Here is a 16,533-nt window from a genome sequence, read left to right on the forward strand (position 1 = left end):
GTCGGCGACGCCAACTTTTGTACCGTCCCCTTTAACATGATAATGAACCACTCGGTTCATAAACACGGTGCTACAGATATTATATTAGGGTTCTTTTCTGTTCAGCACTGTGTAGGAAACGTATCAGCTCCTCTTCTCTGTGACACCCCCACCTCACTTCCTCCTACCGTACGTCCCAGTACCTCCATCCACTCTCATACCCTGGATCCAAACTTCTTAATAGCTAACAACGCGAACGACTCGGCGACACCGACCACCCCGCCCCCCTCCCCCCCTCCCCCCCCCTCAAAAAAAAAAAGAAAGAAAAAAAACTCATGTCCATCTTCACACACCCCCACCCCTCTTCCCCTCCCCCCCCCTCCCTTTACTCCATGAACTCCGTCCCACCAAACACAATCCCACATGACTAACTCTCATACCCTACTTCCAAACTTATAACTGATAATGAACGCCATCCGAAAAAAATAACTACTAAAAAAAAAAAAAAAAAAAAAAAAAATCATATTCATCTCTCCTGTCTGATCCCCACCCTCCTCCTCCCTCACCGCTTCAACTCTCTCTCTCTCCCACCCACCCACCAACTGTACGTCCTAGCACCTCTAACTCTGAAGCCTTGGATGCAAACTTGTTAACAGCAAACACTGACGGGAAAAATATCACACACACACACACACACACACACACACACACACACACACACACACACACAACACACACATTTATATAAAATAAAATATAAAAGAAAAGAAAAGAAAAAACGATTCCATGTTAATCATGTTCCCCCAGACTGACAAACACCACCGTAAAACTCCTGATGATGGTGTAAAGTCTGACGCCGTGAAGATAGCCAGCCAGCCAACCACCCAGCCAGTCAGTCAGTCAACCAACCAGCCATCCTGACCCCTAGAACAAAATGACAAGAGGAGAGAGATAGAGAGAGAGAGAGTTAGCTACCCCCACACCCCACCCCCACCTCCACCCGGCCCTCGTGCCCGCCAAAATGATGGTTTCCTGTTTTACACCGTCCCCGGCATTGATAGGTTTCGTCCAGTTGGGTGCACAAGCTCATCACCGCCTTGGACAGAGTAAAAACTTCCGCGAAGTGATAAATCTTTTTTTCTTTTTTCTTTTTTTTCTTTTTTTTTTCTTCTTTTTTTCCGGGTGGAGGGCGGGGAAGCTGTGGGAGGCAAAGACAACAAACAGTCGCCTAGAGTTAGCGTGTGTCTGCTCACACGTATGCATGTGCGTCTCACACACACACACACACACACACACACACACACACACTGATGGCAGTACCAAGCATGTCTCTCTTCTCCCCCCACCCACAAACCCAACCAGCCACCCACATCCAATTCCTTTTAGTTGTTTGTTTTGGTGTTTGTTTTGGTGTTGTTGTTTTTGTTTGTTTTAGTGGGGGGGGGGGGGGGGGGGGGGGGTTGGTTTTTTGTTTGTGTTGTTTTTTTTTTGTTGTTGTTGTTTTTTTTGTTGTTGTTGTTGGTTTTGTTGGTTTTGTTTTGTTGTTGGTGTTGTTTTAAATAAACTTCCAGACATTCCGTCCATCTACCTGACGTGAGAACGGGAATACTTTCCGCTGTGTATCGTCAGAAACCTACCTGTCTTATCTTCCCTCTCGAGCGTGGCAGGTGTCATCATGAGAGGGTTCCGGAGGACCACACAGGAGGAATGGCGCACTCCATCATGGCTTAACCGCCTGCCAGCCAGCCATCCAATCACCGTGATAGCGCGTTCAGGGCTATATCCCTTGTCCACCCTTCTTGGTACTTAGGTTTTCCAAAGCCATTTATTGTCCCTTCTCGTCTGCCGCCTGTGGTCTTCCATGGTCATCCATTGTCCATTGTCCACGCTTGGTTTTCTTTTCTTTTTCTTTTTTCTTTTTTTTCTCCGCTGCGCCCCTTTAACTTATCTTCTTGCTCTTGTTTGTTTGTGTCTTTGTGTGTGGGGAAAGGCAGAGAGGTTGTCGTCCCAGGCTTAGGCTTCAGTTTTTCAGGGCTATGTGTTCGTCTTATTCGAGCTTGATTTTTCCAGAGGTGGTTTTTTTTTTTTGTTTTGTTTTTTTGTTGTTGTTTTTTGTTTTGTTTTTTTTTTTGGGGGGGGATTTGTTTTTTTGGGGGGGGGTTTGTTGTTGTTTTTGTTTGTTTGTTTTTCTCACGTTTGGCTGTCCATACGTATTGGTTTGTCAGTGACCAATGTTTGGCTTTCCAGGGCCATTGATTATTCTTGTTGTTCAGCCTGAGTTTTCCAGGGCCATTGATTGTTCGTGTTGTTCAACTTTGGCTTTCTAGGGTCATTGATTGTTCGTGTTGTTCAACTGTGGCTTTCTAGGGTCATTGATTGTTCGTGTTGTTCAACTATGGCTTTCTAGGGTCATTGTCTGTACTTCCTTTTCAACCTTGGCTTTCCAGAGCCATTGATTTCTTGTTGTTTGATACTGGCTTTCCAGAGCCATTGATTTCTTGTTGTTTAATACTGGCTTTCCAGAGCCATTGATTTCTTGTTGTTTAATACTGGCTTCCCAGAGCCATTGATTTCTTGTTGTTTAATACTGGCTTTCCAGAGCCATTGATTTCTTGTTGTTTAATACTGGCTTCCCAGGGCCATTGATTTCTTGTTGTTTAATACTGGCTTCCCAGGGCCATTGATTTCTTGTTGTTTAATACTGGCTTTCCAGAGCCATTGATTTCTTGTTGTTTAATACTGGCTTTCCAGAGCCATTGATTTCTTGTTGTTTAATACTGGCTTCCCAGGGCCATTGATTGTCCCCCTTTTTTTCTCTTTTCTTTTTCATATCCACGATTGACTTTTTTTGCGGGCAGTTCATTTTGTCTTTTTGTCCACACTTGATAATCTGTGGCAATATATTGCCCTTTTCTGTGCCTGCTTGTGTATTGGAAAGAGCTGGGGGGCGGGGGGGGGGGGGGTCAGTTACTGTTCATTCTTGTCCTCGGTTGTTTTTTCTGGGACCATGTATTGTCTTCTGTAGTGCTCGCCCGGCTTCCTGTGTGGCCGTTTATCGCCCCTTCTTGTCCACGCTAATTTTTTTTTTTTTTTTTTTTTTTTTTTTTTTTTTTTTGCCTCTGCTTGTTCTTGACTAATTTCCCAGCACACTTCTATTTTGCCTTTGTCTTAACATTAAGATATTTTAGTCTTACAGGATCATTCGTTGCCCCATGTTTTTTCTCGATTTGAATTTTCAGACTCATTCGTATCTTTCCTTGTGAGTAGTTGTCCCCCTTAGTTTTATAGACATACTCGCCGAAAACTGTAAACATGTACACTTTAGTTTATTGGGGCGGGGGTGGGGAGAGCGTGGCACGAGGGTGGGGGGAGAAAAACTGGTTCGGGGAGGTGTGTCTCTGGAAGGGGAAAATAAAATGTATACTGGTAATAATGGGATGGTTAAAGTAAGAGCCAGTAAAAAAATAAATAAATAAATAAAATAAATACAAAAATAAAGTGTGTATCGTTGATAGGGTGACTTAGATAGGTTCAGTAATCAGGGAACACGAGAAGCGTTGTTGTCTGTCACCTGTCACACCCAGCTTACAGCCCTTCTTATTAAGGAGAACCCTTAAACGACTGAAGGTGACATTTACCCCCCTCTGTTGTTATCGGGGCCCACAAACACATGGCACTATACGGGGCGGACCACTAGCTATCCCTTGATAAACGCTCCCGCTCCTCTTGCCAATTATAAATTATTGTGACGCCGCCTTAAAAGACGTAAGGATGGTTAGGGACTGTGCAAGGGGGTTCGTCAGTCCCTGGTTGGAAGGTAGAGCGTGTGCAGGAGATGTAGTTGTTTTACACGTGAGGATATTGATGTTCGTGTATTTTACATTCTGTACTTTGGTCCACAATGAGGGCCCGTTGTTTCTGATCTGCCACTTTTGTGCTCGTGACATCCCCGAAAACGGAGTATGGCTGCCTTCATGGAGTAAAACACATAAAAGCCTATTCGTGTACACACGAGTGAACGTGGGAGCTGCAGCCCACGAACGCAGAAGAAGGAGGAGGAGAAGGTTCATGACCTTTTCCATTCATCTACTGTCATTATTAGAGCTGTTGTTTTTCCTCTCGGACAAAGTAGTAGTAGTAGTTGTCTGTCCTTTTTAGACGGTGATTGAGGTGATTAACTGTTCTGTTTCGAACAAGGTCCGGCAGTGCGATATTGTGATACGTATGTAAAACAGAATAACAGAGATAACAAAATTAATCTTCCCTCAACAGTCGAAATAACCTTATCCAAAAAGAATCGAAATGATCTTACCCGAGAGAAGGAATAACCAAGTTGAGCTAATAATGATATTAAAAAAACAAAAACAAGAACTTACTCAAACACACACACACACACACACACACACACACACACACACACACACACACACACACACACACACACACATCAAGATGAAGCGGAATCTCAGGAGCAGTACACACACAAGCAACTTTTTGTTTCAGGTGGCGGTTACCATTGCGACTGAGAAAACAAACCCTAGGATAGTAGAGCCACTCAAGTCAGAAGTGTGTTTGCCAAGGCATGTCGGCGAATGGATACATGCATGTCTGAGCTCTGGATTAGCCTGACGTTCAGAATAACCCGGAAGAAGAAGGTGTTGTTCTGGGGGCGTAATCCCAGTCCTTGCTGTTATCATATTCTGCGGGCTCTGCCAGCTCAACCGACTCCCGCGGTATGAACGCCATGCGTTCGCTGCTCTGAGTCATCCATATACACTTTACTGTGTAGAACTTCAGTCAGAGCATTGCATCTAGTTTCTTTCCTTTCCTTTATTTTTTTTTCTTTTCTTGTATTTCGAAGGATGCAACCTACTGTAACTTGATGACTTGAGTACCTAGTTGATTCTCCAAACTTTCTTCTTTTTTTTCATTTTAAGTTTAATGAGTCTATCTATGTTGATCTTTTTAATCTCGTGTGTGTGTGTGTGTGTGTGTGTGTGTGTGTGTGTGTGTGTGTGTGTGATTGGATTGGATTTCAACGTGTTTTAGTCCCGTAAGATGGCTCGGTCTGTTGGCTGGGCTGTAAAAAGAACCGAACTGAATATTTGTTGTAACAGCGAAAGTATAATTTTTGTAAAAAAAAAAAAAATAAAAAAAAAAAAAAAAAAACTATGTCACATTTTCCTATTAAAAACAAAAACTAAAAACCACAGTCTGTTTTTTTTCTCAGTACACAATGGACCGGACTGGTTCGCAGTCAAACACGTGCAACTCATGTCCTCGCAGTCTGAAGCACGACAGACAGACAGACAGACAAACAAACAAACAGGCAGACAGTCTGTGGACAAACCTACGTCGCTGGATCCAAGATATGCCGGACTTGCTCATCAAATCGTTATTAAAGAGATGGATTAAAACCAACAGACGCAGTTGGTTTACGCGATAACTCCAGCGATAACTCCAGCCAGAGGGTTGTACCGCACAACTGTTATCCGTGGGGTTCATTCTGGAGGTCTGTGTATCAAGAACTGGAGCGTGTGTGTGTGTGCACAGGGGGGCGCGGGGGAGGGGGGGACTTGTTGAAGCAGGGGGGGGGGGGGGGGGCGAAGGATAGCGTTTAGTCCGTCTGGCCAAGCCAGAACTGACCTCTTGTCTTGATGTGACAGTGATGGATGGCCTCCATCACGCCCGTCGTCAGTAGCTTTCTTGAAGGATTTCCTCGTTGTCTTTGTTGTCCGGCGCTGAGAGACGTGCACGTCGCCGATCGGTTTCTTCTTGTCGTTCTTGCTGTTCTTCTGCGCCGTCTTATTCTCCTTCTCGTTCTTCTTCTTCTTCTCCTCCTCTTCCTCCTCCTTCTTCTTCTTCTTCTTCTCCTCCTTCTTTGTTTTGCTCGTGTTGTTGTTGTTCTTCTTCTTCTCCTTTTCGTTCTTCTTCTTCTTCTTCTTCTTCTTCTTCTTCTTCTTCTTCTTCTTCTTCTTCTTCTTTCTCCTCCTCCTCCTCCTCCTCCTCCTCCTCCTCTTCTTCTTCTTCTTCTTCTTCTTCTTCTTCTTCTTCTTCTTCTTCTTCTTCTTCTTCTCCTTCTTCTCCTCCTTCTTCTTCTTCTTCGTCTTCTTCTTCTTCTTCTCCTCCTCCTCCTCCTTCTTCTTCTTCTTCTTCTTCTTCTTCTTCTCCTTCTTCTTTGTTTTGCTCGTGCTGTTCCTCCTCTTCTTCTTCTTCTTCTCCTCCTCCTCCTCCTCTTCCTCCTCCTCCTCCTCCTCTCCTCCTCCTCCTCCTCCTCATTGTTATACTCAGGTCGCCAAGAACTTTGTTCAGCATTGTACATCTTACTATTGATCTTTCTCCCACTTTTTTTTCAGAGTTTTAGCTTTCTGTCCTCGTAGTTCAACATTGGTTTCAGCAGGTAAACACGTATCTTTATACATCATGATAAGAGATTTTTTTTCCGTTGGTCAGTGATCCAAATTGATTTAATATAGACAGACAACACATCATGTCGTTCCTGAATGAGAAAGAGAGACTTTGTGTTTAAACAGAGACAGACAGAAACAAAAGGGTGTTGGTTCACATGTTTTATTCGGACAAGAGAGGGAGAGAGAGAGAATCTTTTGATTGGTCAGATCGGATGACGGGCGCAATAGCCGAATGGATAAAGCGTTGGACTTTCAATCTGAGGGTCCCGGGTTCGAATCACGGTGACGGCGCCTGGTGGGTAAAGGGTGGAGATTTTTCCGATCTCCCAGGTCAACATATGTGCACACCTGCTAGTGCCTGAACCCCCTTCGTGTGTATATGCAAGCAGAAGATCAAATACGCACGTTAAAGATCCTGTAATCCATGTCAGCGTTCGGTGGGTTATGGAAACAACATACCCAGCATGCACACCCCCGAAAACGGAGTATGGCTGCCTACATGGCGGGGTAAAAACGGTCATACACGTAAAAGCCCACTCGTGTGCATACGAGTGAACGCAGAAGAAGAAGTCAGATCGGATAAGGAAGTGGCAGAGCATCTGTACCACTCCCATTTACCTGATTGACGTCAGATCATTATCAGCAAATGCACACACACACACCCATTAGCAACAAAAAGGCAGCTCAGGGAAAGGAAACCGCTCGTGGAGAAGAAATGACAACTGGGCCTTTCCAAGACCGTCAGAGACTGACCATTTATTTGTTAACTTATCATCTGTGGATGCAATTTTGATATATCCATGTTCTGTTTGGACAATGCTTGCAAAGTACCATCAGAAATTTTCCATGTGAAAAGATGGCTTCTTTAGTTCTATGATACCCGTTTTTTTCTATACATCCATGTTCCGTTTGGACAACGCTTGCACAGTACCATCAGAAATTTTCCTTGTAAAAAGATGGCTTCTTTAGTTCTATGATACCCGCTTTTCCATACATTCATGTTCCGTTAGGACAATCTTTGCAAAGTGCCATAAGAAACCATCTTTGTAAAAAAAAAAATAATAATAATAAAAATTTAAAAAAAAGGGAGGGGGGGGGCTTCTTTAGTTCTATGATACCCGCATTTCCATGATAAAACCAAGCATGACACTGTGGTAATTCTATCAAATCAAATATCATACCGTTTCCTTCCATCATGAGTCTTTGTAACATAGATCCTGCTGTAAATCATGCTTTTCAAAGACCACAATGTTTGTCAGACATTTAATGCCATTCAGTCCCAGTCCTATTCAGTTTGTGGCCATCATGTCACATGTATTGATACATGGATATGTCTTCATACTATACTGCTATCTGATACAGAGATTATGTTGTTATATAGACTAGATACACCTGCTATTGCGTACAGGTGGTTCTTTTATCTTGCTATATCGCAGACACTTTTATTCAACTGTATTCTGTGCTAAACAGACATGTTTTAGTGTTTAGGACACATCACTGCCATGTAAATTTTATTTGGCAATGTACATATAGACAAAATCACAGATACTTTTAATATCCGACTGTACACTGTCAAGTAGGCAGTCTTATCGCCGTGTACATTGCTTTATGGGATATATGTGCATCCAGTAATATGACACTTTTAAAACCGAGCTGAATACAATGTTTATATGTTCATGATCAGGCTGTGTACATTGCTAAACCGATACCGTTCGTATTATACTGTTTATTTGCGTATCGCTTGAGTGGACTAGAGGTTGGTTCGGTGGAAACAAAACACTCTGCCCTTCTGGACGGTGACAGATTTCAAGCTGAAGGCTCGAGCCTGTTACAGTCTGGAATGTCCATACCCACATCCCTGCACCTCCTCTTCTCTGCTTGATCCATAGAGGTGTCATGAGCACTAGTCTCGATGTAACGATGTTGCTCACGAAAATGAAATTGTGTCAAGTGGTCCTTTGCCACGTAGTGCAGGTAAAAAACATTTCTATGACTGAACACATATACACACACACGCACGCACACGCACGCACAAACACACACACACACACACACACACACACACACACACACACACACACACACACACACACTTCAAAATTCGAATAACACAGGAAATATTCCAAGTCAAGTGATGCTAACAGATGGTGAATATATACAAACAAGATTAGGAAAATTTGTTTATGAATGCTGCTGCAATTTACTGCATTTACTGATTGATTAATTGTGTGTTTTTCATTCATTCATTCATTCATTTACCATTGCACTTGTGTCTTATAAACCTTAAGGTTTCATGACAATAAAATCTATTCTATTGTATTCTATTCTATCCTATTCTATTCTATTCACACACACACACACACACACACACACACACACACACACACACACACACACACACACACACACACACACACACACACACACACACACACACACACACACACACACACACACACAACTGCAATGGCGACGCTCTTTTACGAAATACAACCGCCCCTATTCAGGTTTTAATAACACAATGGAATTTGGACTGAAATGGGGTGGAGGTGACTACGATTGTCATCTTGGTCTGTTGCAAAGTGTTTTACCGGAATTATGCTTCATGCGTCCCTTTCATCCGTCCCAGCCGCCCACCTTATTCCCTCATCGGCCCTCATCGGCCCTCATCTCACGGTGCATCAGTCACCCGACAGGGCACAGAGAGAACACGAGGCGTTGTCTTGTTGTAACTCGTGCCGGTGCCGCAACTTCGAATGAGACCCGTGTACCTTTTGTCTCCCCCGGGAATATTAGTACCACTGCCAGTGTGTTTGAAATAAATGTCTCGGGGGAAAATCAGTGATAATCTCCTGCCCCAGAATCCCCCATTCACTGACCCGTACCGGTGCCGCAACTTCGAATGAGATCCATGTACCTTTTGTCCCCCCCCCACCCCCACCCCCCCCCCCCCCCCCCACGGGAATATTAGTACCACTGCCAGTGTGTTTGAATTAAATGTCTCGGGGGAATCAGTGATAATCTCCTGCCCCAGAATCCCCCATTCACTGACCCGTACCGGTGCCACAACTTCGAATGAGATCCATGTACCTTTTGTCCCCCCCACGGGAATATTAGTACCACTGCCAGTGTGTTTGAATTAAATGTCTCGGGGGGAATCAGTGATAATCTCCTGCTGCAGTATCCCCCCATTCAACTTATCCCAACCGCCCATCATTAGCCATCTCAAACAGTCAAAGATGGGTTAATTTTTTTTTTAAAACGTGTCAGAAGGATCAACTCATGTGCGACCACTACCAAACTGAGGTCATGGGTTATTGTTTTGACGGTTCCTGGCGTGGAAGGAAATGCATTGATCTCTCTTCGTCAGTAAGCCGCGTGACACGTTATGTTGATGTACGAATTACGATAGTCCCTTGTCACACTGTCATCATGGCATTAACAGGACTGTATCCTCTGTTACTAAATCATGCAGTCAGTGTGTGTTTTTTGTTGTTTTTGTTTTTTTGTTTTTTTTCTGTCGACAGGCTCGAAGGGAAGGGCTTGTGTTAGTGCGGGGAGGAAGAGAGGTGTTGAAGGGGGCGGAGTGTGGAGGTTGTGCACGTGCAAAGTCCTTTTTTTTTTTATTCATGAAGGTTATTGAATAAGCAACAATTCCTTCTGTTACATCGAGCCATCTATGAATAAAAAAAGATTTTTTTTAAAGAGAAAAAGAGACAAGAAAACAAACAAAAACAAACCAACCAAAATGCACACACACACACACACACACACACACACACACACACACACACACACACACACACACACACAGAGAGATATAATATATATATATATATATATATATATATAAAATCATTTATATACATGTTCATAACAATAGTGTAATAAAGGAACACATAATTTCATTTCTGTCACACACACACACACACACACACACACACACACACACACACACACACACACACACACACGAGCAAGTTGCGAGCATATTTTTGTCCCCATAGAGGGAACGCGCGCGGGGAGAGGGGGGATCAGTATTTTTAGTATTTTTTCCTCTCTAAGGACAACAATCAAACAAAACCAAAAAACTACAAAACGAAACACACACACACACACACACACACACACACAGGGTGGGGGGGCCGGGGGGGGGGCGAACAGTTGAACGTCCAAGTTAGCGGCACTGGCTGCAGACAGAGAGAGAGGAGAGAGTGAGAGCGGGCAGAGGAGTGGTAAGAAGAGTCGGAGAGGAGAACAGATAGCCTGTCTTATCTGGTTCTCTCGAGATACCTTCCTTCCTTCCTTCCTTCCTTCCTTCTATCCGCGGCCATCCCAAGGACAGAACAGGATAATGGGGTGGTGTGGGGAGTGAGGGAGGAGACTGCACAGCCACCCACAATACAATGGCCACCCCTGTCGGTCCCATTCCAGCAACCTGTTCACTCATTACTGCCGGCAAAGAAGAGAGAGAGAGTGAGAGAGAGAGAGGTGAAGCAGGGAGGTGAGGGTGTTGGTGGTGGTGGTGGTGGGTGAAATGAGAAAAGGGGAGTTAACCGTTTGCAAGAATGTGAATGATGTGTGTGTGTATTTTGTGTGTATGTACGTGTGTGTGTGTGCGTGTGTGTGTGTGTGTCTGTGTGTGTGTGTGTGTCTGTGTGCGTGTGTGTGTGTGACAGAGAGGTGGAAATTGTATTTTGCTCACATAACAGTCGGTCACATATTATTATACCTACTTGCCATCAGTTCAAGTTCCATATCACTGACCTGAAATCATATTCATTGTCAACAATTTTAGGCTGTTCATTGCTGATGTACACGTTGTTTATTTGTTTGTTTGTTTGTTTCGGGGTTGTTGGTTTTTTGTTTGTTTTTGTGTGTGTGGTTTTTTGGGGGGGTTTGTTTGTTTATTTGTTTTGTTTTGTTTGGTTTGGTTTGGTTTGTTGTTTTTTTTGTTGGGTTTTTGTTGTTGTTGTTGTTTTTTGTTGTTGTTGTTGTTGTTTTGGGCGGTTGTTGTTTGTGTGTGTGTGTGTGGTTTTTTTCTGTGTGTATGCGTTTGTTATTGTTGCTTTTGTGTGTGTGTTTTTCTGTGTGTGCGTTGTTGTTGTTGTTGTTGTTGTTTTCTTTGTTGTTGGGTTTGTCTGTTTGTTTGTTTGTTTTTGTTTTTGTTTTTTTGTTTGTTGTTGTTTTTTGTTTAAATATTTTGTTGAACAGTCCAGTTGGTTTACTGCGCGTTGTTTGTTTGTTTGTTTGTTTTTGTTTTTTTTGTTGTTGTTTTTTCAGTTGTTTTGTTGTTGTTGTTTTCAAATCTTTGTTGAACAGTCCACTTGGTTTGCTGTACTTTTCTTTTCAAATCTTCGTCAAATTTTCCATCTGATTTTCTGTAATAAGAAGACAGCTATTCATTGTAAGGATGTTGGAATGTCGCCTCAATGGCATCGATCAGAATATTGTTGCTGTTTTGTGTTTTGTGTTGCTGTCTTTTTGATGTTGTTATTGTTTGTTGTTGTTCTTTCTGTTTTTGTTGTAGTTTTTTGTTGCTTTTTTGTTGTTGTTTGCTTGTTTGTTGTTGATGTTGTTGTTGTTTTTCTGGATGGAATGCGAGTTTTTGTTTGTTGTTAATGTTGCTGGGGGGGTTTCATCGCCTCGCCCAATATCACTTATCATGAAAAAACGTGAAACTAAAGCTCTGTGTGTGTGTGTGTGTGTGTGTGCGCGCGTGCTTACGTGGGTGCGTGCGTGTGTTGCAGGCGCACGCGCAGCGCGAGGAGCGCTACATCCAGCTGCAGTCCCACCGGCACCAGATGAAGGAGGACCGACACCTGCTGGACGGCCACGAGCGGGAGCACAGCCGTCTGTACAAGGTGGGCGGCCGCTCCGACCTCATGGGCTCCGACCTCATGTGATGAACGACCACCGCTACAACGACAACGACAACAACGACAACAATGTCGTCGAAGAGTTTTCAAATAAAAGTAGTATTGGCTGGACCCTCCTTTTTTTTTTGGGGGGGGGGGGTCAGTGCTTTCTCGTGGGAGGAAGGAGAGGGGGGGGATAGGGGGTGGTGGCTGGGAGGGGGGGGGGGGAGGGGGGAGTGCGCATCGCCATACTTTGGCGGCACCCTCTCTCTCTCTCTCTCTCTCTCTCTCTCTCTCTCTCTCTCTCTCTCTCTCTCTCTCTGTTTGTCTGTCTCTCTCTCTCTCTGCATGCATGCATGCACGCGTTTTTATATAGATCAATCAGTACGGATTTTTACACCTTTTTTTCTCAAGAAACCATTCTCTTATTGTCTTTTTTCTTTTTTTCTTCAAGTTTTTTTTTTTTGGGGGGGGGGGGCGGGGGAGGTGGAGGGGAGGGTGGAAGGGGGTCGTGTGGGTGAATTTTGCTCTTGTTGTTGTTGTTGTTTACACACGCTAGATAACGGTTTATCGTCTCACCCAAAAGACTTGACATCACACAAGGTCTAGTGGAGAGAGAGGGGACAGTAAAAGAAATCCGGTTCTTGCTACCTGGGAATCGAACCCCGGGACCCTGGCCGCTTTCTGGCCGCCGGGACGCTTTGTCAGTAAACGTTCGTAGATTGCACACACAGTTGGTGATAGTGTTTCACGCGTTTGAACATTTCTTCTGAATTTTTCATTGCTGCATCCAGTGCTTTCACAATCGTGGTTGTGCCCCGACCCCCCGCAACTTCTCCCCGCACCCCCCACCCCACCCCCCGTGCCCTCCTCCACCCCGCCACCCCCCTCCCCCCCACACACACACACGCTTTTGTTGTTGGTGGTGGTGATCTTTAATATCTTTAATATGGGAAAGTTTGTAACATTTGTTCTCTGGGAATTTGTGAATGATGTCCTTCAACGAAAAGATGAAATTGTGATGCTATCTGTGATAATGTGTAACTCCCACTCCGTTCTCTGTCTCTCGAGTACAGATAGTTTGAAGGGTCAGTGTTTATTTAAAGCTCTCTGCCCGCTCATCTCTCTCAGCCTTCTGCCGAGTTTCTACGAAATTACGGAGCTCAGTTTTCCTGTATTGCCAAACTCTTTCCCCATAGACATCAGTTTCTCAATGGGGTTTTTTCTTCTTCTTTTTTTTATTTTTTTTTTTTTACTTTCTTTCTAGTCTGACACACAGCTATCAGCTCAAAGTAAAACCAGTCAGTGCCTATGTGTGCGCAAACCACCCGTTATGCAATTCCCTGACACCGCGTCATGCTCACCAGCAGATAACAAGGTGATGACTGGAGCTGTATAACATGTTCCGTGTTGTAATGTAATTATTTGTAGAATGTCGCTTACTTTGTGATCAATATTTCATTTCATTGCCCAGCAGTAGGATCGTAAAATCTTTACCTAAAAGTAGCAACGGAAAATGTGATGTATTGTTGGGTTTTTTTATTATCAGTATTATTCACCTGCATTTTGTCCTGTAAATTGGACTACATGTGTCCAGCGGTGGCGTTGCAATGTGTTCAGTATTATTTTGGTCAAAGAACTTTCGAAAGCAAAGCTGCTTAGTCTGATCACAAATTAATGTCAATGTGACAGAACGATGCCGTTTAATCAAAACAACTCTCTCTCTCTCTCTCTCTCTCTCTCTCTCTCTCTCTCTCTCTGGACAAAAGATGATGCTAGTCAGCAAAGAGAGAAAAGTCGGTATTTACCAAACCATGTCAAACCATTCAGAAGCTTGTGGGTTTGTTTTATTATTGTTTTTGTTTCTTGCAACACACAGTCGATAGTTTGGGTGGTTGTTTTTTTGTTTTTTTTAAGAGTAACGGGTATGGACCAGTCTAGAAAGAAAAACGAAAATCGAAGCGATGCTGGGTAGCGAAGACAAAAAGGGTCGGGGTTTCATTTCTTCCGAAGTGACCGAGTATGCCTTTAACTAATTTAGAGCAGATGACAGTGACAGTGGAACCAGACAAAGCCAGAGTCAATGTTTCTGCCCTTTCCTGGTCAAACGGAAAGGAAAGATTAGGCCCCGCCTTATTGTGCTGAGTTCTGTTAGATACAGTGACTATAAATTCACTGCCCCTCTGACGGTAAAAGGCTATGGAACTTTTTAACCCTTTCACCGCCAAGTTCGCATTCATGCACAGGCGTGGTAGAGGACCCATGTCACTGAAAGGTGGGCTATTCATTGGTCTGTTATCCATAACCTACTGCTCTTAATGTTCAGTGGTAGGATAGGCCATATTTTCTATGCATCGCATAGCTGTTCTTAGCCACTGTCTTTTCTGTGTTTATACCACAAGGGAATTTTGTACTCTAAATTGACTGGCGGTGAAAGGGTTAATTAAAGACAAATATTCGGTAAACAAAGCCATCGTTCAGACTGGGGTCCTTTCGGACAAATGCAACGCATTTAAGCGACAAACTGTTATTGTTGTTGTTTATTTGTTTGTTTGTTTTTAGTTTGTTTGATTTTTTTTATATATATATATAAAAGTGACGAAAGAATAAGTGGAACAAACGAGTCGCCGCTGGTGTGCTGCAAAATGTTTCTGACGCATGGATGATATATTTTTGCTTTCTTTTGTATGTTTTGTTGTATTCACGTTTTCATTCACTTGAAGGTGTTGATCTGCTGCTTATAGCTTAGTCTGTGATGTTTCAGTTATTGTTTTGTTGGTCAAATGAGAAGGGGAGTTGTTTTACTGCTTAGTCTGTGATGTTTCAGTTATTGTTTTGTTGGTCAAATGAGAAGGGGAGTTGTTTTACTGCTTAGTCTGTGATGTTTCAGTTATTGTTTTGCTGGTTATGATACTGAGGGATTTGTTGTACTACTTAGTCTGTGATATTTCAGTTATTTTTGTTGTTGATTATGAGACTGAGGGAGCTGTTGTACTGCTTAGTCCGTGGTACTTCAGTTATTATTTTTTGTTGGTTATGAGATTGTGGGGAGTTATTGTACTACTTACTGCTTAGTCTGTGATATTTCAGTTATTGTTTTGATAATTATGAGAGGGAGGAGTTTTCGGGGGTTTGGGGTGGGTGGCTTTCCATGTTTATCATAATCGTATGAAAAACCAAAAATGATCCAGAATGGTTTCAAAATAATATTTTTCTCTTTTTTTTTTTTCTTTTTTTTTTTTAATTCTTCACATTGCATTGATCTGCTCGTTGTTATTATTGATGTTGGGTGACTTTCAGATCCACTGCACAATGTTTCCCTCTTGAAAGAAATATCTAACTCGCTAGCTTTTGCTTTTGTTGGTTTTTGACTATGACATTTTCATGTACCTATAATACCCATGTCAAGCAGACCTCTCGAGTCTGTTTGTTCAACCTTCATAAACCACAAAGTTTTACGAAAAGCAAGTGTACCATGTACTCATTTTACAGAGTGTAATATACCAGTAACAAAATTTTGCAATATATCAATAACAATATTGCTTGTCTTAACCTATATTCTTAAAAGTTAAAAAAAAAAAAAAAATCCGTAATATATTATCATGTGAATAATTATGTAGACGACTGATGGAACGCTTCTTCAAAAACAAAAACACAAACCTTCTGTCTCACGAAGGTCTTGTGAACACAGCAATAACGTAGCCCTTGCAAACCCCAGTGCTTTCACTCGTGTGTACTGTTGCTTTTCTGGTTAGTTGTAAAGGTTTTGAATCGTGCATAACCCCCTTTGTTCTCCTTCTCCGTCGTGAAATCACTTACCTCATTATGCACTTTGTTTTCCTTCTCCGTCATTGAATCACTTACCTCATTATGCACTTTGTTTTCCTTCTCCGTCGTGAAATCACTTACCTCATTATGCACTTTGTTTTCCACCATTAAATCACTTACCTCATTATGCACTTTGTTTTCCATCATTAAATCACTTACCTCATTATGCACTTTGTTTTCCTTCTCCATCATTAAATCACTTACCTCATTATGCACTTTGTTTTCCTTCTCCATCATTAAATCACTTACCTCATTATGCACTTTGTTTTCCTTCTCCGTCATTAAATCACTTACCTCATTATGCACTTTGTTTTCCTTCTCCATCATTGAATCACTTACCTCATTATGCACTTTGTTTTCCTTCTCCATCATTAAATCATTTACCTCATTATGCACTTTGTTTTCCTTCTCCATCATTAAATCACTTACCTCATTATGCACTTTGTTTTCCTTCTCCA

At 42.7% G+C, this 16,533-nt stretch overlaps 1 protein-coding gene across 1 annotated transcript in view; it reads left to right on the plus strand.

The window, feature by feature from the left end:
* Positions 1-12,295, plus strand: part of LOC143289165 (uncharacterized) — a 67,705-nt gene extending 55,410 nt beyond the window's left edge. The window contains exon 14 of the mRNA XM_076598115.1: positions 12,140-12,295. Coding sequence (XP_076454230.1) covers positions 12,140-12,295 — 156 coding nt within the window. The remainder of the gene's footprint in view (positions 1-12,139) is intronic.
* The last annotated feature ends 4,238 nt before the right edge of the window (positions 12,296-16,533 follow it).

Source organism: Babylonia areolata, chromosome 1 (genome assembly GCF_041734735.1).
Source record: "Babylonia areolata isolate BAREFJ2019XMU chromosome 1, ASM4173473v1, whole genome shotgun sequence".
NCBI lineage: Eukaryota > Metazoa > Mollusca > Gastropoda > Neogastropoda > Buccinidae > Babylonia > Babylonia areolata.